At 48.5% G+C, this 24,402-nt stretch overlaps 2 protein-coding genes across 2 annotated transcripts in view; one reads left to right on the top strand and one right to left on the bottom strand.

Annotated features, from left to right (window-relative positions):
- The window catches only part of LOC144145594 (receptor-transporting protein 4-like), a 63,822-nt gene that overhangs the window by 23,025 nt on the left and 16,395 nt on the right, over positions 1–24,402 (bottom strand). The gene's annotated exons all lie outside the window — the stretch shown is intronic.
- Positions 1,137–10,253, top strand: LOC144144729 (uncharacterized). The gene is made up of 3 exons (XM_077676253.1): positions 1,137–1,708; positions 7,833–7,853; positions 10,097–10,253. Exons 1-3 carry the CDS (start codon positions 1,137–1,139, stop codon positions 10,251–10,253), a joined length of 750 nt encoding a protein of 249 aa, XP_077532379.1.

Genomic DNA, 24,402 nt, shown 5'->3' with positions numbered 1-24,402 from the left:
GCCGCTACTGCGACGTGAAGTTGAGGACCTCCGATGGCGGTGAGTTCTTGGCCCACCGCTTCGTTCTCGCCGCCAGGTACGCGGGCTGCAGCGAGCTCTTCGCCGAAATGTATGAGGCAATGGAAACCGGCATTGGCGACGAGCAAGGAGAACAGGTGAATGACGTCAAGTGGCCGCCCTTCAGCGAGATTCTGGTGAGGGACATGAGCGCGGAGATGCTGGAACTCGCCATCGACCTCGCATACCACGTCCCGCTCAAGGAGCTCGTCGGCACACACAACGTTCTCCGGGTCCTAGAGGTCGCAGAGGCGCTTAGCATGTCAGCGGTGCGGAACCATTGCCTCAAGCTGCTTGGAGAGAGCCTGGAACCGGGAAACTGCGTCGCCACCTACCAGATGGCCGTGAGCAAAGGCTACAAGCCACTCAACGAGAAGGCCTTCCGCTTTCTGGTGCGAAACTTCGAAGAGGTGTGGACCACGAGTCCGCAGTTCCAGTCACTGGCGTTCGAGGAGCTGTGGAACGTCCTCCATGACGATGAACTCCACGTCGCTAACGAAGTCCAGGGCTCCGTCGGTGCTATTCTCAAGTGGATCGCCGGGGAGCCAGAGGTCAGGCGTGGCTTTCTCTGCCGACTCTTGCCCCTCGTGAGGTTCTTGTTCGGCAGCCGCGCGGACATGCAGAGAGTGGAGGCCGAGCCACTCGTACGCGAGGACGAGGAGGCCCTCGAACTCCTCTATGCCATCAGGTGGACGCTGGACATGGTGGCGTTAGACAGCGAAGGGTGGGGATTCTGGCCGTACCTCGCCGAGCGGCGCTGGCTGCGACCCCGCATCCCTAAAGACATCCTCTTCGTGTTCGGCGGCTGGAGCGGCGGCGCTACCAGCAAGCTGCTCACCTACAACTGCCGTTCGCGTCGCTGGGTGCTCCACCCCGACCAGTGCACGCCGCCGAGGGCCTACCACGGTGTGGCCATGCTCGACGGACTCGTCTACTTCATTGGGGGCTTCGATGGCAGAAGCTGCTACCATTCGGTCGTGTGCCTTGACGTGCCTCATCTGAAGTGGTCCACCAAGTCAAGCATGCACATGGCTCGCTGCTACGTCAGCGTGGCCCTTCTCCAAGGATACATCTACGCCATGGGCGGATTCGACGGCGAGAGCCGCACGTCGTCGTGCGAAAGGTACGACGCGTCGCGCAACCAGTGGGAGCTCGTGGCGTCCATGCACGACGTCCGCAGTGATGCCAGCGCCGTGGCGGTCGCCGGCCGCATCTACGTCATGGGCGGCTTCACGGGCCTCGACGTCCTGGACACAGTCGAGTTCTACGACCCGACGTCCGACTCGTGGACGCGAGTGCGGAGCATGTCGACGCCCCGCAGCGGCCTCAAGGCAGTCGTACACGGCGACGACGTGTACGTGATGGGCGGCTTCGACGGCGCCCATCGGCTCAACTCGGCCGAGAGGATGGATGTGCGCACGGGCCGGTGGTCGGAGCTCCCCAGTATGGTCTTCCCGAGGAGTAACTTCGTGGCTGCTCTGCTCGAAGGAAGCATCTACGTGGCAGGGGGGTTCAACGGCACCACAACGGCGTCGGTCGTGGAACGTTATGATATCGAGGCCCTCCAGTGGCACCGCGCCACGGACCTTAGCATCACGTGCAGTGCTGCGGCGGCCTTCGTCTACCACGACGTTCCCAACGCCAGACGCTGGTTCTAAGCCACCCCCCTCTTCAAGCTCCGCAGCGCAGAAGAACCAAAGTGGCACCGTCAAGTACATTCTTTTTGCACAGAAAGAGCCAGCTGTGAACCACATATCCCACAGCTCTTCACCGTTCGTGCAGGTTGCCGCCAAGTTGCCGCCGAGTCAATATAACGCAAAAATTAACGCCTTCCGAGGAACTGGACAGATTTTGTCAGCAAGCACCATTTTTGTCGGACAATATTTTATTATTGGCTCTTTCGCGTGCGTAGCAAGGGCAGGTGGTTTAACGGTGAAAAAAAAAGAACCCTTCGTGTTTGAGGATGGTGGCATTGTGTGGTTGACTTGATAAATTTGTTCACTTTTTTCTTGAAGGAACGTTACGTAAACAACCTAATTAAACGCCGTAGCGTAATAAAAAAAAACGACCTGAAACAGGCTTTGGGGTTGGAATTACGCGTTTTCAAACTTTGCTGTCCAATAGATTCACGTTCCAGCTCGCAGCTTTTTGGTAGCCAGATTTAAGCCCCAACCACATGGAGCGATTTTGCGAGCGACTTGGGGCGCGACGCGACTAGCGACGAACTACTTTTCGCCGCGCACCAAGTCGCTCATCGAATCGCTCGGTTCTGGGTCGCCAGAAACAGTCGCTCGCCTCCCGGAAGTGGCCTCAGCGACTAGCCAATAGGAGAGCCCCTACGTAAGCACGCAACCTCCGGTTTTGAAAGAGAGCGGTGGGAAGATTTTGCAAATCCACGCAGACGACGTTTGCGGTGCAGCGGCAAAGAAAGCTTTGCGTGGCAAAGCTTGTGTACACGCTGAAGCAGAAGCAAGAAGGCTCCCGCTCACACTGGGTGAGACCCGTGTGGGAAAAACGACGTCAAGAAAGCGAATTCTTCACGGCGTTCATGTTGGAGCCGAGAAACGAGGCGCAGAAGGAAAAGCGTGCGCTATCGATAACCCAAACCAGTTTTAGAGATGCAATGAAGTGCAAAAAGCAAGGTAGAAAGGCGTAATACTTTTTAGTCATGCTTTTTATGACAAATGAACAAAAAAAATGTTTGCAAACATCCAGCGTACCAAGCGCGCGTTACTATGCGCAGTGCGGAAACATTGAAATCGCCATCCTCAGTCGCATGCTCAGTCGCTCGAGCCGTCGCTGTCATGTGGTTGCCTCGGCGAGCGACTTCGGTTCGGCGACTGCGGATCCTAGTCGCGTCGCTCGTCGCGTCGCTGGAAAAATCGCTCCATGTGGTTAGCGCTTTACCTACCTCCGCAGCCCCCTGCTTTGATTCGCTGCTCTCCCATGGCCTTAGATAAGTTTTAAAGCAATGATTTAGTGTTTTCACCGATGGCGTCTGTAACGCTAACACGCCCTGCTTAAATCAAACCTTATCTGACAGGGATGATTGTGGGAGTGTAGCAAAATTAAATCGCCTCCCTGCTAAGCTTGGCGACAGCTCCGTTACGCCCCCCTCCGCTAAAGGTTGATGGGCAGCAGAGGGAGGAGGTGACGCAAGCGTGCGACAGCACGACGTAAATAGGCCTAACGTACATCGACAGCCGTTATAACCCACAGGGCGAAGTAGGATGAGAATGGCGTTTCTCCGCGTGCCGTAAGGCTGTTAGCCACAAGATGTTAGGCCTAACTTTCCATTTTGACGTTTAGGACAATAGGCCCAACGTCACATCTTAGGGTTTAACACCTCAAACCGGCACCCACTCAAGAAACTGCTTACTGAACGCCAAACAGCAGGTACCTATTCACGCCGTACGCCCCAAACACTAACGTTCCGGGGTGCACACCCGAGAGTTGCTATGGGTAATCTAGAAAAGTGGTGCGTACCTCCATAGTAGCACATACTCGCAGTGTGGCATTGGTCAACGAAATAATCCATCACGAGGAAGCTCCGCGTTCAACCATCGTTGTTGTCGTTAGACGGACGGGTGCATGATTTTTAGATGTCGGGGCTATGTCCCTCCCTTGTCGTTGTCGTTGTTGCGCCGTCCACACCCCCACTGCGCATGCTCGGCTTGCTGAACGCCCGGTGGTGTCTTATCCTTCTATGGCTCCTGGAGCGACAGTGTTGCCGGTGTCTTCCTGGGCCGGCACGAGACTAGCACGCTTCACGCCCCTTCGACGTTTCATCGTCGTCGGCAGCGGCGTGCGTCGGCGAGTCTCGACGAGCCGTGATTAGAAGCAGCCCACAACCATCCGAGGAACGTGCATCGACCTCATCTTCAGCAACTTTAGGGTTCATACACTACAACAGCCCTTGACTTTACATTGCACAGACAATAAGGCGGTCATAATCAAAGCGGAACGCCAACCACAGCTCGACGTCACCTACGTTGAACATGATGATGATAATGCTTAAATAAAGACAAACTCATACCACGTACAACGTCTCTCTCTCTCTCTCTCTTTAATGCCTCTCCACTCTAACACCCCCGCCACCTCCAATAAGATTACACCATCTTCCCGCAGGGGAACCCGAGTAGTATGCGAAACAGCCATGGGCTCAACGCAATTTCCCATTTCGTAGTTCCGGTAAGTGAAAAGTGTGGTAGTTAACATGGAAACAAAACGGTAAATATAACGGTAGCTACGTACCTTAACCTAACGGAAACGACGAACTGAAAACTATTGGGCACTTGAATCGACCCCTTGGCTGCTTCGCATACTACTCAGGGTTCCCCTACGGGAAGATGGTGTAATTATTTTTCATGGTTTTACTCACATTTTCGCGAATTCATTTTTCGGTTTTCCCACGGCCATCGTGCTTGAATTCAGCGCCTGGAGAGTTTTCCCGTTATTATACTTTGTTATCACTCACTCATACACGTACACGCGCACGCACATGCATACATATATACACATGCATACTTATCTTTGGGAGCATACATACATACATACATACATACATACATACATACATACATACATACATACATACATACATACATACATACATACATACATACATACATACATACATACATACATACATACATACATACATACATACATACATGGCGCACCGTAAATGATTTATTACGCAAAACAACCACTACTTTGCCAACGGAAATAAAAATTGGTGATAAGACGTTAAGAGGTAAAGATCTTGCAAATGAATTTAATCGTCATTTTTTAACCTCCGGAGCTTACAACGAAAATGCCAACAACGAAGTCGAAAGGTACATGTCTCCGAGTCTGCAGCAATCAATGTTTCTTCGCCCTACAACCCCTATCGAAATCTGCGATTTGATACATGAGCTTAAAAACCATTGTGCGTGTGGTTTGGATAGTATCAAAGCGGCACCTATTAAGGCAGTTTCTGATGTAATTTGTTATGTGCTTTGTCATTTATGTAACTTAATCTTAGAAACTGGCACGTTCCCAGACAAAATTAAAATCGCCAAAGTTAGTGTCTTGTACAAGGGTGGTGCGGTTAGCAACATTTCTAATTACAGGCCAATATCTATACTCCCGCTTTTTTTCAAAGATCGCTGAACGCCCGAATAACTATTAACGTCCGAATAACTGAACGCCCGAATAACTATTAACGCCCGAAATTAACGCCCGAATAACTATTCACCTTAAAATATCAACTGTTATCTCCAAAACAATATGGTTTTCAAAAGGGGAAATCAACAGAATCAGCTTTACTCAACATTAAGGAAAAAATTGTTTCCAGCATAGAAAACCACCTCTATACAATTGGTATTTTTGTTGATTTTAAAAAAGCTTTTGATTCAATCAAGCATCATATTCTTTTTAGAAAGCTCCCATATTACGGAATACGTGGCACGGCGTGTAAGCTATTGCAGAGCTATCTCTCAAATAGAGTACAGTTTGTTGTATATAATAACGTATTGTCAGATGCTGGATACCTCGCTTTTGGTGTCCCACAAGGGTACTATTTCTTTTTTATATTAATGATATTGTTAACATTCCTGAGACACCTGAAATGCTGTTATACGCTGACGACACAAATGTGTTTTTCTCCTCAAAAGATTTAACAGACCTCGTACGTGATGCTAATATCTATCTCCAAAATGTATCGTAGTGGTTAAGTGCTAATCAGCTACCTTTAAATACACAAAAAACTAAATATATTATCTTTTCTGCTGTAAATAAACCGGTCGAACATCTTAATGCCACATCGTTCGAATCAGAAGTGTTACAGCAAGTTTCAGAATGTAAGTTTCTTGGCGTGTATTTCCACGAAGCTTTTCGTTGGGCCTATCATGTAAATTATGAAAAAAGCAGTGTAGCCCAAATAATTGGCGCCCTTAACAAGCTTGGTATGTTGTTACCCAAAACATAAAACGACAACTTTACCACAGCGCTGTTCACTCAAGGCTACAATATTGTTTACTAGTTTGGGGCGCTACGTCAAAATCAAGCATTCATGTTCTCTATTTAATGCAAAAACGTGGTTTACGATTCATTCAGAACTTATGAAGTCGACAACATGTCTCTTCGTATTTTAAATGTAGCTACATATTGACTATTAAGGGCATATATAATTAACGCCTAGCCGAAATAGCCTTCCTGAACTTAAAATCAGATCCAGAAATATTTTTATCATTATACACTAATACTGATCCGCATTATAGTCTCAGGCACACTACATTTAAAATAATTCGGACTAGGACAGGGTACGGCATGCAACTGCTTCAATGGCAGATACCAATTCTTTTAAATATGTATCCTTCTCTACTTGATCTGATGCAAAGCTGCTCTTCTTTGTTAGCCTTCCGAAAGAAAGTTAAACGGCTTCTACTCGAGCAATAATGTCATGTTCTTCCGTCTCCTCTTTTGTAGTTCTGTTATTCTGTGCGTGTGTTTTATGTAAAAATGCTTTTGTGTTGCAATCACTGTAAAAAACAGTATTTTTTGGTATGTAACAAGAGTTGTTTTATTACGCATATTTATGCTTACAAATTTTGATTGTGAATACTGCACAGACTCCAGAAATGGATACAAACTGTGTGTGGTTAGTGTGATGTTGTTCTATAGTTGTATATAGAATTGCATAGGGTTTGAAATACAATTTCTGAGCCATTTGCGTTTTGTAACAAACTGCTGTTTGTGTGTTTGTGCTGCCTGGGGCTAGGGGCCTAGTCAGGCGACTTTAAATGTTGCCTTTTGCCTTAGCCCCAGGGCAACCTCCTTTTGTTGCAGAAATAAACAATTAAATTCAATACACACACACACACACACACACACACACACACACACACACACGCACACACACACACACACACACACACACACACACACACACACACACACACACACACACACACACACACACACACACACACACACACACACACACACACACACACACACACACACACACACACACAAAACGCGCAAGAACACACTGAATTTTCAGGTTGCAAATTGTCGCAAGAGTGAGATGGACATTTTGTGGATAAGTAAGCCCTCACGGAGGCGCCTTTAAACTGCACTGATAGCGCTGCTCGCCCACGCACGCACGCACGCCCACGCACAATCAAGCCCGGCGTAATGCTTTAGTCGGCGTTCTTGCGGTCGCCGCGCTCGTACCGACCGCAGAGGGTGCACTCCCGCCGGTCCGCACCGCGAAAACAAAAGCCCGGAGTGCGTCAGCATCACCTACGCCGTAACACGCGAACCCGTATACGTGGTTTTTCGAACCGGCACCCCCTCTCCTTCCTACAATCGGGGCCCCGGGGATATAACGGGTGCGCTCGTCGATTCCAGCGTTCGACGAAGCGGCCTGCGCGCCGCATCAGCATACAATCGCCGGCGGTCCAGACAACCCCGCGCCTGCTCGTTGAGCCGTGAAAACGGGCGTCGTCCGCAACGGGAACGCACGCGGGCTGCTTCCATGCACGCTGCAACGGACAGGCAGCCGCCAGCGAGTTCGCTGACGGTTCACCGTCGTCTCCTTCCGTCGCCGTGCCCGTCATATACACGCGCACACGGCCGTAGGGGAGGGGGTGCCTGTATGCGTGCACTCGCACACAGACACGCATATTCTGGCTCATCCCTCGAGTCGGTGGTTTGAGTGCCAAAATAAACGACGGTTTTTGTTGCGGCTGAGTGCGTATACCGCGTGTGTAACTGTGTATGTCCAGTATTAGCTCGGTGTTTCGCAGGTCAGGTTCGCAACATGCTGCGTATTCCATTCGTTGATAACAGCTTTTGTTTGTAGTTTCTAGCGTTAAGTGACGCGTTAATTGGTTGCTACATCGGTGCCTGCTATAGGTCATTCCCAGAACTCAGAGCTAATATTTAATGCAATGGTTTCACGCGCCGCCGCGGATGAGTGGCCCGGGAGATTAGCTGCTGAGGCCGGGGTGGCGGTTTGAATTTCTGGCTGCTGCCCAATTTTCGCGCGCAAGCATTCATTTCTGATCTGTGAAATCAGCTTAAAAATACAGCGGCAAGGTAGGCTAAGCCACACTACGAAGGAAAAATTTGGCATCAACATGAACTTTAACATCAAAGATGTTAGAGAAATTTGGCTCCACCCGTGCGACAGCTCCCAAGCCATGCTCTCTTCTAAAGAAACGGGGCAATTACTACGCGGGAAAGCAGGAGACCAACCGCATTCCCAGTTCGCACCCTCAACAACGGCGAGGCCAACGTTCCAGCACTAATTCAAGCTCTCAAATGAGACTTTTGAAGAATTAGGGGCACGGCTCTCTTGCTTCCGATACGGTTCACCCCGAAACACGAGAACTAACCCCATGCATGTGGGTAACCTCAGACCCACCTTCCTCACGTCCTGCAAGGGAAAGATCATGGAAATGTTCGTCCTTAACTGTTTACAGAAACATCTCGTCGACACAAATCGCACGCAAATTGTTCTCTGAACCGTGCTCCCTGGGTTCTCTGGACCTAGGCAGAACCTTCGCACGCAGGGCTTGCCCTTAAACTAAGAAAACAAGCTGGTTTAAGCAGGCCACTCGACACTTGACACTCTCCTGGAACTTTTTTTGCCTTCGATCTCGAAAAGATGTAGCAAAGCAAGGACCGATTTGACCAATATTTATATCAACCTTAAAGAAGACGAAGGAGCAGTAGCTATACCACTGCGGAAGAAAATGGAATGCTAGCCATAGCCCTTGCAGTAGTCCGAACGACGACTCTCAGAACGCGTGTTAACCCCTACGCGGACACGAAGGAGGCATCTTGCAAGAGAACTCAATTCATGATCAACACTGCCACTATAATAGCTGCAGTGGAAGGAGACTAGGTACGCTCCGGCACATGGGACTGGCTGGAAAAGGACGAGCAAGTGAGGGCGCCACTTCTTCAAAATGGCGGCCGTCGTTTCGGAGAACTGCAGGCCCCAGCTCACCCGCGAAGCGCTTGTACAGGTACCCGTGAATTACTTACGTCACTCCCTATCTCCTGCTCGGCAAGGAGGACACGAACGACGCTTGCTGTGCGCGTCGTTTCGCGCGTCGTTTTTGGGCCCTGGGCCAAGTGGTCCTGCAGAGGGACGCCCCATGTGATCCTACAGTTTCCCGCGCCCCCACAGAACTCTCAAGCCAAAGGATATATATGCATTTGCATGCCAATACCACGTCGTTTTAAAGTGACAGCCGTTGTTTTAGAGAATTTGTCCCTCGTGACCTGGTGGCCACGATGAACCCTTTACCCCGAAATGCTCCTCATGCCACGATGTCAAGCGCTCAACTCCACCATTGGCGGGTATCCTTAGTCGTGCACGGACGCTTCTGGCAGAGCCCGTGTACCGCGGAGTCCTCGTAAAGAACGACTTGTTCACTGAAGATACCTCAAAGTCTCTAACACCTTAATAGAATGTGTAAACGTTTGACAGAGCATTCAGAGCATGTTCTCATCATGAAATGAAATTAATTACCCGCGGGCACTCTTTACTGCGTTGTCTTCCCGTTTGTTTATTTGTTTCCACAAGCGCGCCCGCGACGAGTCCTCCAGCGATTTGTGCAAACAGTGGGGCTTCCGCTCCCTTCTGGGTGAGCGCATATCGCTCCTAGCCGGCGACGCTCCCGGTGTGACACCGTTTCTGTCGCCCGGGCTCGCTGGTTGCTGCTCGTGGAAAATGCCGAGCAAAGACAATAGGCCAAAACGCACGCGGCTGAGCATCCGTCGAGCCTGGCCACGAGCCCGGGAAAGCACCGGCCGTGCACCAAGGTACAAGAATTTCGGGAAGGGAGTTGTTGGGGGGGAAGGGCGATGTAACTTGCTTCCTTGTGCTCTCTTACTCTTCAAGCATGAGAATTAAACGTGCTAGGTGTGTGCGGACTAGCTTCACCTCTTTTTAACAAACACGTTGGCTGCGTTGTGCCCTCCATTGCATGAGCATGGGGCGTGTCGTCAAAAATTTTCGCCGTCGATTCGTCCTCAGAGCGACAGAACAGAGAAAGGAGGAGCGCCTGGCTACCGCGGCACTAGCTTTGCTCCACTACCAGACGTCAAGTCGAGGCTCGGCTCGCCACCTGTCTCTGGCGAAGCGACCCTCGAACGCTGTTTCCCCTGGTTCACCTGTGCATGTGTCGTCATAAATGGAACAAGGATTTGTGAATATCACAAAATATTTGTCTCAAAATACCTGTCTCACAAAATATTTGTCTTTGTCAAAATATTTGGCTTTATGACAGCCGTTACCGGCTTGCAGGAAGCTTTTTTTTTCATTAGAAACGTCTGCTTTAAACGCATACCAATGAAGCCAGGCAGTTTCCAGGGGAAGAAATTTTCGCATAGTCGAAGAAATAGGAGAATAAATTTTCGCACAGAGAAGAAATATTCGCATAGTCATAAATTCGCGCGGGGTAGACATGGCTGTTCCGAGCCGCTCAAACCAAGCACTGGGCCCCGTTATATACATGCCCGGGGATCTGCATGTGAGTTGTGTGATGCATATACAGGTCCGTACGCAGTTCTTCGTCAGCCTTGCTTCGTCAGCAGCAAACAGTTGGCAGTGTTTGCGCGTCAGTGGTGGTAGTGGTAGTGAGTGAGCGAACCAACTTTATTAAGAACTCTATTTTTCCAAAGCTGTATAGAAACAGGCGGCGCCGGTTGGGAGAACCGGCACACTGCTTGTTGACTGGAGCGCACGTGCGCATTCAGTTCATGGCTTCGCAGCAACGCAGCAGTTCATGGCTTCGCACACCGCTTGTACAGCGTGTGCTGTCACCTTGGTTTTCTCTGCCAATCGCCGTTCATTCTCAGAGTTAAACAAAGTATATATAATTTCTGCTATCTTTTACTTCATTTCGTTCGTTCCAGCTGCAGGTAAATGTAGGTGAAGGAAGAATAGAGACCTACTTTGGCCGGAGCGCATGCTGCGAACTAAACAAAAAAAACCGTATTAGGAGATGGAAAGCTTCGTTCTTTCGCGTGACACACGCATCTCGCTTGCTCGCAGGCTCTTCTGTCAATGCGCAAATGTATGGGGCAATGTGGTAGCTTGGGCGAGTCCGTATGGTATGGAGAAGTTACGACGAAGATGCGTATAAAAAAACAGTTCTCTAATTTCGCTTTTTGTTAAGCTTTTCATGTACTAAAAACATTTTTTTTTAATATAAACTGGCAAGCAATTTCCTACGAGACGTTGGGGGCTTAAGTTCCCTAGCGACGGGATTCCTGCGAGACTGCCCGTAGTGGACAAACGATTTCTAGCGTCTCGGTTGTCGGAACCGTAAAGATATCGGTTTGTAGGCTGTCAGCGAGAACGTAAAGATACAGATAAGGGAGGCTGCCAACGAACGCGGACAGGTAGCTTGGGTGCATGCCTTCGGCGACGCAGCCATTCCGTTCGTATTGTTCTTGGGTTGAGAAATAGCACAAGCCGCGGAAAAACAAAGACCAAGCAGTGTTTTAAACGAAACCACACAAGCACACACGTACATGCGAGTGCAGGCGTGTGGTTTTTGCCGCCTGCGTACGACCAACGACAACGTCACCGCGTGGGAGAGCCCCTTAAGGTGGCGTTCATGACCTGGACAGCGGGTATCCGGTCTGACCGCTGGCTGTGTCGGCCACATTTTTTGGCGGCACGTATACTGTCGGACACAAAAGTCCCTGGGACTTCGTTTTACCTAGCAGAGTTAACTGCGGTATTTGAACCAGAGGAGGAAAAAGTGTCATACGAATGTAAACCAGGTATAATGAGCAGCAGGTAGTTATGATGATGATGATGATGATGTTGATTATGATGTTTAATGCTCCGACGCTACACAGGCTGTGAGGGCTCCGAATTAATTTTGGCCACCTGGGGATTTTTAACGCGCGCCGTAATCTCGAACACACGGGCGTTTTTTTTCCTTTTCGCTTCCATCAGAAAAGCAGCCGCCGCGGCCGGGAACCGAACCCGCGTCCTTGGGCTCAGCAGCACAACGTTTTAGCCACTCGGCCACCACGGCGAGGTCAGCAAGTAGAGCTGACACAGCCTTTGGAGACAGTTACTCTTTATTCAGAGATTGCATTGCTTGAAGGCTCTACAGCAAGGGGTCTACAGCATTGACATAAGCAAATCTTCATTTTACAGCACACTTGCGCGTGAGACAACTTGTTCCACTCTTCAATGGTTCTAACAAAAAGGGATTTTGCGAATAGGACCGTCCTGGCAAGCAATTCCCTTATGGTTCGTTCTATACGAACGGTAATGAGGTTCTTTAAAGTTTTTTTTTTGTTAATTCCGGTTTTACGGTTTTATTATTAAATATCTACAAAACAAACTTTAACCTCAGTTTCCGTCGACGCGAGAAAGCAGTTCCCACACAAGTTCGTTTTTCATTTGAGTGCAGCTATCCCCTCCCTCTTGTAGAATCCCAAGACGAGCCTAGCACTCCGGTTTTGAATTTTTGCTAGTTAATCAATCAGTGTAACTTGTGTTAACTACGTCCCACAGACTTTTGTCTCTGATTGTACACGCAAAAACGCCATGTATCAGAATTTATCTACATAACTCTCGTCCCGCGCAGAAATATATATGAATCTAATCAAATAAGCTAAACACAAATCCATTAGTACCAGAAAAAAAGTATGTTTTAAGGATTCGCAAACCATTGAACATAAAAAATGGCACAGCTTGCATTAGCGGTGAAACAACAGAACTGTGTGTTGACCTATAGCTTCTTCCGGTTTTGCTAAGTTTTGCTAGGTCTTGCTAGGCTTTGCTAAGTTTTGTTAGGTTTTACGATGTTCTTGCTAGGCTAGGCTAAGTGCTTAGGTGATAGGCCAAGTTTAGCCGGATTTTACAAGGCCGTTCCGGTCGGTCCCCCGCACGGACAGTGAATCCCGGCGGGGAAGAAGCTAGGTCGACCCCCAGCTCCGCTGTTTGTTTCTCCAGCCTTGCGCCACTAGCGCAAGCCGAACTATTTTTTTTTTTTTGCGTTCTAGTAGCCCATACAAAGATTATCACCTTTGAAACGGTATAGGAAGTAGTGCGCATACGCATACGCCTCTTGTGCTCACACTCGAGCAGGTGCGAAAGCCGGCTTCACTGTTATAATACCGTATCTGCGGTGGTGCACCCTTTACAGGCGGCGCAGTTCTTCTGTATTTTTTGCTAACGCCACCGGACCAAGCTGAAGCCTAAACAGCTCCGCTGTTAAAAGAAACGCCAGGTTTACCTGCAGGTTCTAGTTTACAGCCAGAAAATCTACGTAAGCTGTAAACGTAAGGTTAATAAGCGTTGATTGTGCTTTTCAAATTGGGCTGACCTCATGCGCTGCCTCATACCTGCACTTTGCGTATTATAGACCAAGCTAGCGTAAAGCGTTGACCGTCTTTTAGCAGCTTACCCTGGCGCCAATAAAGACAAACATCAACATCAGCATAATGGGCTTTCATAAGGACGCCTTTTGAACAACTGCACTATTCACGACATCCTTATGTAATAATATAAGAGCTGGCACTAAAGAATAGACTATTGCGCCACTTTCGAGCAGTTCCCATGCTCATATCATATGCGAGGCTACGTACGGGTACAGCAGTTTTCTACATTGCAGACTGCGCGACGGAGGTTCTGAGATGTCTCAATCGTCGTTTTCAGCATACCCCTACATGTCGCACAAGACAAAGCGTACCCAGCGCGCACAGAAGCCCTCGAGCGAATTCGCCGTGTCGGCTGCCGAAGACCGGTTGAAAGCGCGCTACCAAGCAAGCAAAAGACGAACACGGCACGCGCGAATGAATCTCTCGCCCTACGGCTCGTGAAGGCACAAACGCAAACGCGATATCGCGAAGCTCTCTAAAGCCGGACGAAACGCCAGGAAAGAAAGAATAAGGGGCGTTCGCGCCTCCAGGGCGGCCGGCGCATATTCGCCGGACAGGGAGGTCAGTCGGGGCAAGCCAATGGTTAACCCAACCAAGCGCGCAGACCGCTGTCTGTTTTTAGCAAGGGAAGGGCTCGTAGCTTCTTGCTTTTCCTATATGCACTCCTGGATTGTGTGATTCGTTTCCTCGTCGCCGAAAAAGCTGTCGTTTCCGGGACTCTTGATGAGTGGAAGACGGCGGTAGACGTGTGGCCTGTTCATGACTTCATGACTTCATAACGTGGACTGAAGTGAAATGAACGACCTATCACACAGCGTCCGGCGCGTTTTTTATGCCCAAAAAGGGCGCCTTAAAATTTATCTACGCAAATAATCGGTTACGAGGAATGTTGCACAGCGCGAGAGCAAGCTGTCTCTGCTGTCAAAAGCCACAATTGGTAATTAACTTGAAATTATTGTCGGTTGAGCGGTTCAAATCAGCGAAGGAGCTAATCGTATTAACGATTCCGGAAAAAACCGCGGGAAAAAGAGAAACAAATGGTAAGAAAGCGCCGAAAAAGTGGGAGAAAAAGATGTGTTGAGTCATGGGTAAAATTGCCAACGAACGCGGTAATCGGTGCGGGACTTCAAGCTGAACAATCCTAAAATACAGGGTTAACAGGTCGGCACTTAGCACAACGCCATGTGCGTGCGGCGAGAGTTAATAGTCGAGAGATTCGGTTGCATGTTATGTCGACGGCTGCCCGTTACCTAAGTTTCACACTCAAATACAATCCAACTTCAACTAATTTAACATAACTTGAATTATGTTTCTCGGCGTATAAGCACGTGAGAGCCACCCTCAGGACCCGCTAGACGAGCGGCATGCATTGTTCTTGCATTGTCATGCGGAGCGGTTAGAACTCGTGCCCCGCGTACCTCTAACATAATGGGGCACGCGATTCCGACCTCCGTCACCGGCAAGCGAGGAACTTGACACCGGACACCCGATCAGTGGCTAAGCCGATCAGGTCGGCAGAGCAGACGTTCGCCGGTTCAATAAATCCATTTTGTTGCGTCGGAAGCAAATCGTCGGCGTGCTTATACTCGCTTCCCGCCTTTTCAGTTTCAGGGGGGTCTAGTACCTGAATACGCATAAATACGGGTGAGCGCAAGCAAGTTAGCTATACCTAGTCGAGGTTCCCACGAGTGCAGTCGTTAAAAATTGTAAACAACAAAAAAGAACGAGGTGCCAGACTATGCACACCGCGGCAGCTTACGATGGGGCTCGGGATAGAAAGAGAGGCTGCGCGCATGCGCTGAAACACCCGAGTGCAAAAGGGCAGCGTCGTGAGTGCCTATATACAACCAGCCGCGGAAGATGCGCCTGTGGCTATTGTGCGTTGCCACTGTGCATGGGCTGGAACCTCGCTCTTTGTTGCTGTTCACATTTTTGACGACTTTACAAACTCTCTCTCTCTCTCTCTCTCTCTCTCTCTCTCTCTCTCTCTCTCTCTCTCTCTCTCTCTCTCTCTCTCTCTCTCTCTCTCTCTCTCTCTCTCTCTCTCTCTCTCTCTCTCTCTCTCTCTTTTATCTATCTCGTATTTCTCTCACTTTTTACAGCGAAGCTGTGTATGTAACCATCCTTAGGCCGTGATTGATGTCCGTCCGTATTCGCGTCGCGTCGACACAAAAACATTTTCGTCTCCAGTTTCTCGTGAATTCTTTGTAGCTCTCAATCTAAAGTAGATATTTGAAAAAAAGATCACACTGAAATTGGCCGCTAGGACAACTCTATCATTAATCCGAGTTTCGTTTGCTTGTCATAATTAGTTAGTTAGGCAGAGAAGTTGTCAACTTTACACAATTGCCGTCTGCTGATAATACACGACCGTCTACGAAGGGAGTATGGTTAGAGAAAACGGCTGTAACTCTTGTTTTACGGAAACTATCGCAAAACAAATTATACGACAATTAACCGCTAACATAACTCAACCATTATTCAAAGTTTCATGCACTTGTAACAATTAGTTAGTTCGAAGTGAAATTACTGATGTTAAAGAATTCCTGTCGGCTGTAAATACATGGGGTCCTCGCGAAGAAAACGGCCCGCCCGATGTTTGTCCGCTAAAATAAACCTCTAGTCCTTCCAAGTGTCATTCAGGTAATTAGCTAGGAAGAATGCTCAATCAAAAATTGCAAAAAAAGAAACGTGTCTTGTTTCGTGCATAGATTCGTCGATTGAGGTAAAACCCACCACTGATTCTCTGCTCGTCCTTCTTCACGGAGCGTAAGGGCTGATGAATTTTCGACACCTTTAACACTACCGCGCAACGCGCAATATGAAGGACAACCATATTTTAGGGGCGAAGCACCTTAGGACCTCGTTTTGTCCGGGGCTTGGCGTTCGTGTACACAGTGTTGCGCATGCGCGAGGAGCATTGGATTGGATTGGACTGGATTGAAATTGATTGGATTGTATTGGATTAAATTGAATTGCATCGGATTCGATTGGATTGGAATTGTATATACTGTACACGCGTGTTGTCACTCATTTACATGCGCGAGTGGACAATGCCACGGGTGATTTATGGTAAGAACGATCCCCAGTGCTTCGCCCATCCCCAGTGCTTCGCCCACTCCTCATGATTGACTTCGTGGAGATGCGTGAATTTTTTGTTTTAATTATAGCGCGAGGTGGAGGCCGCAGTGGGCGCGACGAACGCCTCCTCCTGAATGGCTGGTACTTTACAACGCCAAAGTAGAAGTGCTATATCACTGAAAAAAAAAAAAAGAAACATAAACGTATGTTGTTCCTTTTCCGAAATAGTGGCGACTGCACAGGGAACGGGTCGCCGCACAGAGTCAGCTTATGGCCATGCGCGATTGTGCTGCCGATTACGGGGGATGACATAGTATTATTTATTGTAGAATCCGACAAGGGTCACTGCGCGGTTGGCCGCGGGTTTGGTCAGGACCCAGCCGTTAAATCACAACTCGCGCGAGGCCGGGGAGCATGCGTGGTTACCACGAAATATACTTCGTGTCATCTAAATCTCCCGCACGGGCACGGCTTCAAATGCGGAAAGGAACGAAATAGGCGCGGGCAAGCGTTAAAAAAAAAAAAAAAAAACACGAGCGAAATGCCGGGAACGAGCGAAAGGTGTGTTCCGTTATACAACTCGTCGAGCTGGTTCTGTGGCGGCGAATTAGGTCGCGGGTTCGTTCCCTGGACATGGCGCTTGCATTTTATATTGAGGCAAACTGCTGACGGGTTCACGTATATGACCCACCTACTGCGGTTAATTATTGGAAGATCGCGCGGGTCGTCTAAATGATCTCCAACCGTTCATCGTAACACTGCCTCTTGTGTTGGCACAACTTATAATCGCGAAATTTTGTTCGTATCGGTTACGTCTTTTCTCTCGTTGTGAGCACATGTCTGCTTGTTTTTATCGGCCATGCGTCCAATAGAGCGCTTAAAGGGACACTGAAGTGAGTTGTAAACATTTTAAACCAGATTTTAATTCAGCTTTAAACCAGACTAAACTATAGAAAGCGTAGGCCATATTCTGAGTGTTTCCGTCCGGTTTACGCGCACTTTATAACAAGTAAAATTTGCGCACACGCACGCACGCACGCCACGCAGACAGACAGACAGACAGACAGACAAAGAAAGCAAAAAAAGACGAATTCCCGATAATCCGAGCGGACGTCCCCAATATCTTAGATTTCGGCCGTGGGGCTCGCGATCTTTTTGTCATTTTCTTCCGCATCAAAATGATCCACCAAAGAGCATACGAAATTGAGAAGTTTCATTTCTAAGTCACTTCTCTGTCAGTCTGTCCTGTCGCGAACAGCCGTGTGGATATAAGCAGCGCCTAACGATACCACACTTTTTATCTGCATAAAAAGCGTATTTAATAGTGCGGTCGAGCTGTTTAGTTAACGGGATTCCTAGTCCAGAACTCCGTTGGTGCGGCCCGCCGTCTTGGCCCCATCAACGAGACAATGCTGCTTATTCAGGTCCGAGCTGGCGCGCTCACTCTCTCACTGATCGTGTGTAGGATTCTAGACGCCCTAGGGATACACGTGGGAAAAAAAGAATCCAGGATTGCTGCTCGGTGAGTCAGCGGTTGCTCCGGCACTGACAATCGAAGCGCCCCATTGTTTATACTCTGTTACCAGTTATTTTCGTATACTACACGCATCCAAAACCTTTGCTTCTAAAAAGTTAATAATGACGCTGAACGATATTTTCACGTGTGCGGAAATAAAGCTCCATTTTCGAGAGACGTTAACAAGAATCCGATTCCATACCCTGGTTAAAACGTAAAACATGTAGAAAAGGTTCGCTCTATTTTTAGCCCAGAAATTTTAGTAATTTTTTAACATGAAATTCGCCGCTGCGGTTGCTTTCCAGATGGAGGTGAAAAGCGAAAACGCCTGTGTGTGGAGATTTGGGAGCACGTAAAAGATCCCCAGGTGGCGGAAATTGATCCGGAGCCCTCCACTAAGGCGCCCCTCTTAGTCCAGATCTGAAACCGGAAAACTGAGGCGCACAGGTTTCTGCCGGTGGTTTGCGAGGTTCCAGCTCGAACTATCTGATAACAACGTACCCCTCCCCCTGCAGCTGCATTCGTCGCACAGGTGCACACATTTTGCGGCACGCGCGTGCGCAATGGAGAGCGAACCGCGTCGACGAAACACAGACTCGTAAGCGCAAGCTGCGTCCCTGGGTCACCCGTGGCGTCGGACCAACTGCTAACAGTGTAACGAAGCCCTAGCTTTTATAATGTGTTCAGCTTTTCCGGCTTCTTGCCTTTTTTTTTTTAATTCGGTGAACTTTTTTTGTTTCCATTTAGAACGCATAAATTCTGTTTTTATCGGGGAAAGCATACATGCAGTTAAAAACGATTTACTCTGGTTCTGGTTTTAATTAACGCGCGTTCTGGTTTTAACGCTGCTTTTAACATATAATGAAGCAAGAGGCCCGGGATACGATATGACAAGTTAATTCATCAAATTAAGACAGGAACCAGGAAACACGAACACACAAAGGCAAGAGAAGTGATACACTGAGTCTAACAGCAGTCATTTCGATACCGATCCCTGAGCGCGGGAATCAGATTATAATGCCCACATACTGGGACGTCGTGGTCGTCTTTCACATCGTCGTCGGAAGTGTACACTTCAAAGGCTCGAAATTCGTAAGCGTCATCTTCTGCGCGACTCTTTACAGCGAAACTGTTTAGGTCTAAGCTTCCATAAATTTTCAGAGTCCGTCAGCAAACCTGGGGCGAGAAGACATGCGCCAACTTTATCGCGAATGCTCAGGAGAAAATGGCTGCAACACTCGTTTCATCAGAACTTTCCCAAAAGCAATAACATGACAGTCGGCAGCTAAGACGAGTCTATAATTATGCCACGATTTATTTACTTGATATAATTAGTAAGTTCATGGTGAAGTAGTAAACGTAACAGAATTCCAGAGAGAGAGAGAATAAACGTTTATTTAAATCAACAGGGGGGGATTGTACTGAAGCTTGAAGGAGGCGTCCTCAGTCCAGGATGCCTTGAGCGCGGGCAGCATCGACAGCCCTTTGAGCCAGCCGAAGCTGGTCGTCCAGGCTGGTGCTCGCCAAGGCGCTCTCCCAAAGCTCGACAGTGGAAAGTTGCAGGTTGGGAGGAATCAGTGGAGATTGGTCACATCCTCCGACCATATGGCGTAGCGTTCCGGGTTCTCCGCAAAATCGGCAAAGCGGGGACTTCTGTCGGTCGAAAAGGTGAAGCCGGATAGGATGGGGGAATGTATTAGTCTGGAGAGCACGTAAATGACGTTCGTGCTCTCGGAGTAGAGATTTATGTGGGGGAGCGAGTATCTGACGCGACAGCCTGTAGTGCTGCGTGATCTCTGCGTAAGATGTCAAGGGCTGCATGCGCTCGGGTTCGGCAACGCTGCTCTCGGCGCCCGTTTGCCGTCTATATATGGGCATCTGCGGGAGGAGTATGGTTAGAGAAAGCGGCTGCAACAGGTGGTGTTGCTGCAACTCTTGTTTCATCAAGAGAGAGAGAGAGAGAGAGAGAGAGAGAGAGAGAGAGAGAGAGAGAGAGAGAGAGAGAGAGAGAGAGAGAGTAAACTTTATTTGAAAATAGGGGCAAGTGAATGTGGAAAGAGTTATGGGTGAAGTCCTATTTCCAGGACTCCATTAGCAAAGGCTCCCAGCTTGCCTCTCTCTAGCAGCTCACGCTGTGTCGAAAGGTCCGAGCTGGACAGTGCTAAATCCCAGGACTCTAGAGGTTTGGTAGGTGTTCTGTAGCCAAATTATAGGGCAGTTCCAGACTGTGTGGAATAAGTCTGCTCGTAATTTGCATTTGTGGCGTTCTTCGTTATATCTCTCTGGGAACATGAGAGACAGTCTGGATTTGTGTGGGAAAACGTTGGTTTGTAGTTTTCTAATGTTCCGTGCTTCTTCCCCATCTAACATGTGATGCGGTGCGGGCATGGTCTTTCTCGCTTGCCTTTGAGTGTAAAGCCTTTCATTAAGCGACATGAAGGGAGGGAGAACGTCCCCAACAAAAATTATATGACAATTGGCCGCTAAGATGAATATATCATTACGACGAGTTTCATTTACTTGCCTGGATTAGTTAGTTTACAATTAAGTTGTAAACGTTACGGAACTCTGACCGGCTGTCAGTACATGGCGGGAGGGGAACGGACCGCCCGTGTGTGTCTACTAGGATAAAACGCTAGCCCTCCGAAGTTTCATTGGCTCTTTACCATTACGAGTTGTTGACAAAAATGAATACGTGTACATTCTCTAACCACGTATGCGATGTGCATATTATGCAGCTTTCCTGAGCATCCCCCTTCATGGAGCGGAAGGGCTCCTAATTTTTTTTCGATCTATCTTTACGATCGTCAGAGCAGAAAATGCAAGAAAAGGACACAAATCGTATTTATCTTGACGATCGTCAGAGCAAGAAATACAAGAAACAGCGAAAGTAATCGTACTTGTGCCCTCCTTAATCTAAGGAAAGACGGTACATATGTTACAGGCGCAAAATACCCATTGGGTGCTGAACAGTGTGGCCGTATTAAGCGACGTATCACATTAGGCGATGTGTCATATACTGGACTGTCAGGTACAACAAACGTAAAACATGAACAGTTACGGGAAACGTTAAAACGGTCCCAAACGGACGGGGCTACGTCGCTGCTATGTGATGTCTGCGCGTTGCTGTGAGCGCCGCGGCCGCCAGGACGCAGTGCATTCTGGGGGACGAGTGCGTAATTTGCTTGCATGAAGCTAGGCTTCGAGTAGCAGGCGGTGTGACGTCACACACACACACACACACACACACACACACACACACACACACACACACACACACACACACACACACACACACACACACACACACACACACACACACACACACACACACACACACACACACACACACACACACACACGCGCGCGCGCGCGCGCGCGCACGCACGCACGCACGCACGCACACACACACACACACGCACGCACGCACACGCACACACACACACACACACACACACACAAAAAAAAAAAAAACAGGAAGCTACCAACTGTTTATCCCGCATGTGCTATCGTGATTGCTGTGCTGCATTCATGCCAAGTATCCTACAAGTATTCAGCGGCAATTCGAGTCAAAATTTTTAAAGTCGTTACTGCGCGAAGGCAAAAAAAAAGAAAGGAAAAACGGTTTCGTGGGTCATGTTTTAATTTAAATGAAACCGTTTGTGTCGATACACTCGAAAGCACGTTGCACTAGTTACGGAATTGTCGATAAAATCGGCCTTATATTTCAGGGGTGTCACAGGCACCATACCAGTAAGAGAGAGAGAGAGAGAGAGAGAGAGAGAGAGAGAGAGAGAGAGAATTTATTTGCCTTTCTGGCTATGACCTTCTCATGTGCAGCTTTCCCGCTCATGGCAGTCCTTTCAACAGTGATTACTCTGCAATTTTCTGTAATGAATGAAAAGTTCTGCAAATGAAAAGTTCTTTTGCACAGCTAATATTTTGGGTGAATACTTGCTTTGTGCAGAGTTTCAAGTCGCGCACGTTGCGCGACTGGGTTCCTGAGTCATGGGAACTATCCCATAGAAATGCATGGGGAGTTATATTTGACAGCGAATTACACAAAAAAATATTCAGAAACCTGAAATGTTCTTTTAGCGTTTTAATCTTCACGTTCACTTCTAGCAGTATGCCAAATATCATTTTCTTAAAGTGGTTTTTCTAGGTTCCCGAGAGGTTGTAATTTTGAGCGAGAAAGCTGGGTATGCATTCCAGGAGGCCACTGGATTTCTTCATTGGTGGGTCTCCCAGGGGTCTTATAATGGTCTTCTGGACAAAGTCTACCATCGATAGTTGCAGGGACAATAAAAGTGGACTGAAGGACACTAGACGAATTGGAGTGCTGTCACTGCGACGCTATCGCAGTAAAACGCGCAGGCGGAAATTGTGCATGCGGTTAACGAGACACAGGAGGCACGTAAATGCGTGGCGCTGTTCAGACAAGTGAACAGGCAGCTGCTGCGCGGGCACAGAGAGTATAGTGTCGCAATGATTGACATAACGTGGAAAACACACACGAAAGGAAACAGCGGCGGCGGCAACAACAGACTAAACGGCGCGAAGGCCTCGCATCCGTCAAAGCGAAAGGGAACGCCAAAAACGCCCGGTGCACGCAGAAACGCCCGTCAGGCTTCTCTTCACCCCGATGGGACACAAAGACGCTCCTCGTGTTTCTGACTTTCTTTCTTTCTAGCGGCTACGTCGTTGCAGTCTGTTCGCTGTCGTTCAGCTGTCTCGTAATTGGCATAGCTGCTGCGCCGTGGGTCGAATCGTCGCGTCTCCCGCCGTTTCCGTTTCTCCACATCGCGCGGTTTCCGTCGAAGGGGTGCCCCGGTTGCCACTAGACGAGTTATTCGCTTACGTAATAAACGTGGCTGATGCGTATTGTGACAGCTTCCATCGATATTACACACCGCGAGGGTGTTTTGGTTGTTTATATTATTATATAATGACTGGGAAAGGAGGCTTGAAGGGGCGATGAAGACAAAATTCAACTTCGTTCACTTGAAAGAACTAGCCTTTGGTAACTCATTGATCACAACCACAAAGAAACGCTTAAAAACGCAAGACATATTCAATAACTTTTCAAATTTTGCACCGCTGGGACATAATGGTCCAATTTATCAGTCCTGGATAGTACGCCGGATGTTCAAGGACTGCCTTCGGACCGGAAGTCCCACGGGGAAATCGAGCATCCCGGGCACTATGCGGACGATCCGCGAATAATAATCGAGGAAGCCCAATATATCAGCCACGGCGGCCGCTTTTCTGATGGAGGCGAAAAGCAAAAACGCCCGTGTGTACGAGATTTCGGCGCACGTTAAAGAGCCCCAGGTGGTCAAAATTATAGCGGATCCTTCCACTACGGCGCGCATCATCGCCTGCGTTGCGTCGGAGCGTTAAACACAACAATCTCATTGCACGTTCCCATTCAAGTGACACGACCAAACTGAACTGAAACACCACTACAATCACCCAGTCATGTTTCTTGGAAATGATTTTGGTTGGCGGTCGTCATTCCCACAAAACAAGATGTTGTCTTCACGGGGAAATCGCCGGAAAATGGCCGGGAAATCGCCTGTTTCATACGTTTTCTTAGCTATTTTGTTTATTTCTGTGCAGTTTGCGATAAAATTGGTGCAGTTGTTATCGGAAAAAAAAAATCAGTCTTTGTAATGAACTAAACTTGTATTTTGTCTTCATGGCCCCTTTAAGATTTACTTCCAGCGAGCAGGCTATTCCAGAAAATCGAATCAGTGCGCAGAGTAAAACGACGAGACGAAACAAAAGAATTCGGTAAAATGGCAGAGTTCCACGTAACGCGCCAAAGCGGAGGTACAGTCTCGGTCAAAAGTTCCCAGACCACGGTGGCTGCCACTGCGTCTTAAAGATCCCATAAAGACAAAACACAAGTTCGTGTTAGTCGAAGGATTTGGAGCTTTATAGCGCCTTCAGCTATTGTCCGGCAACAAACGATGTTTTATTCACTGAGACATTAAACAATTTGTGCCAAAATTTTATTCCTCCCGCTCATGTGTTCCGTGACGTCAGCGATGACGTATCCAGGGCAGGTACTTGAAACGGTTGTTAGTATCCAGGGCAGGGACTTAAAACGATTGCCAGTATGTTGACTACGGCTCCAGCGAACGGCGAAACGTTATTTTTTGCCTCGTTTACCGCTCGTCCTCCCAGATGGCGCTACAGTACTGCTCAGCACCGCTGTCCGCGCTCGCTTTGTTTTTGACCTAATTGGTACCTGGCTTATTTTTGTTACCGTTGACAGTACTTGTTTCGTGAAACAATGGGTATGCTCGACGAGCAGGCCCATGTAAAAC

Source organism: Haemaphysalis longicornis, unplaced genomic scaffold (assembly GCF_048455015.1).
Source record: "Haemaphysalis longicornis isolate Haplotype H1 unplaced genomic scaffold, Haemaphysalis longicornis Haplotype H1 scaffold_7, whole genome shotgun sequence".
Classification (NCBI taxonomy): domain Eukaryota; kingdom Metazoa; phylum Arthropoda; class Arachnida; order Ixodida; family Ixodidae; genus Haemaphysalis; species Haemaphysalis longicornis.
The sequence above is the reverse complement of the archived record's forward strand: the minus strand, read 5'-3'. Positions and strand labels throughout refer to the sequence as shown.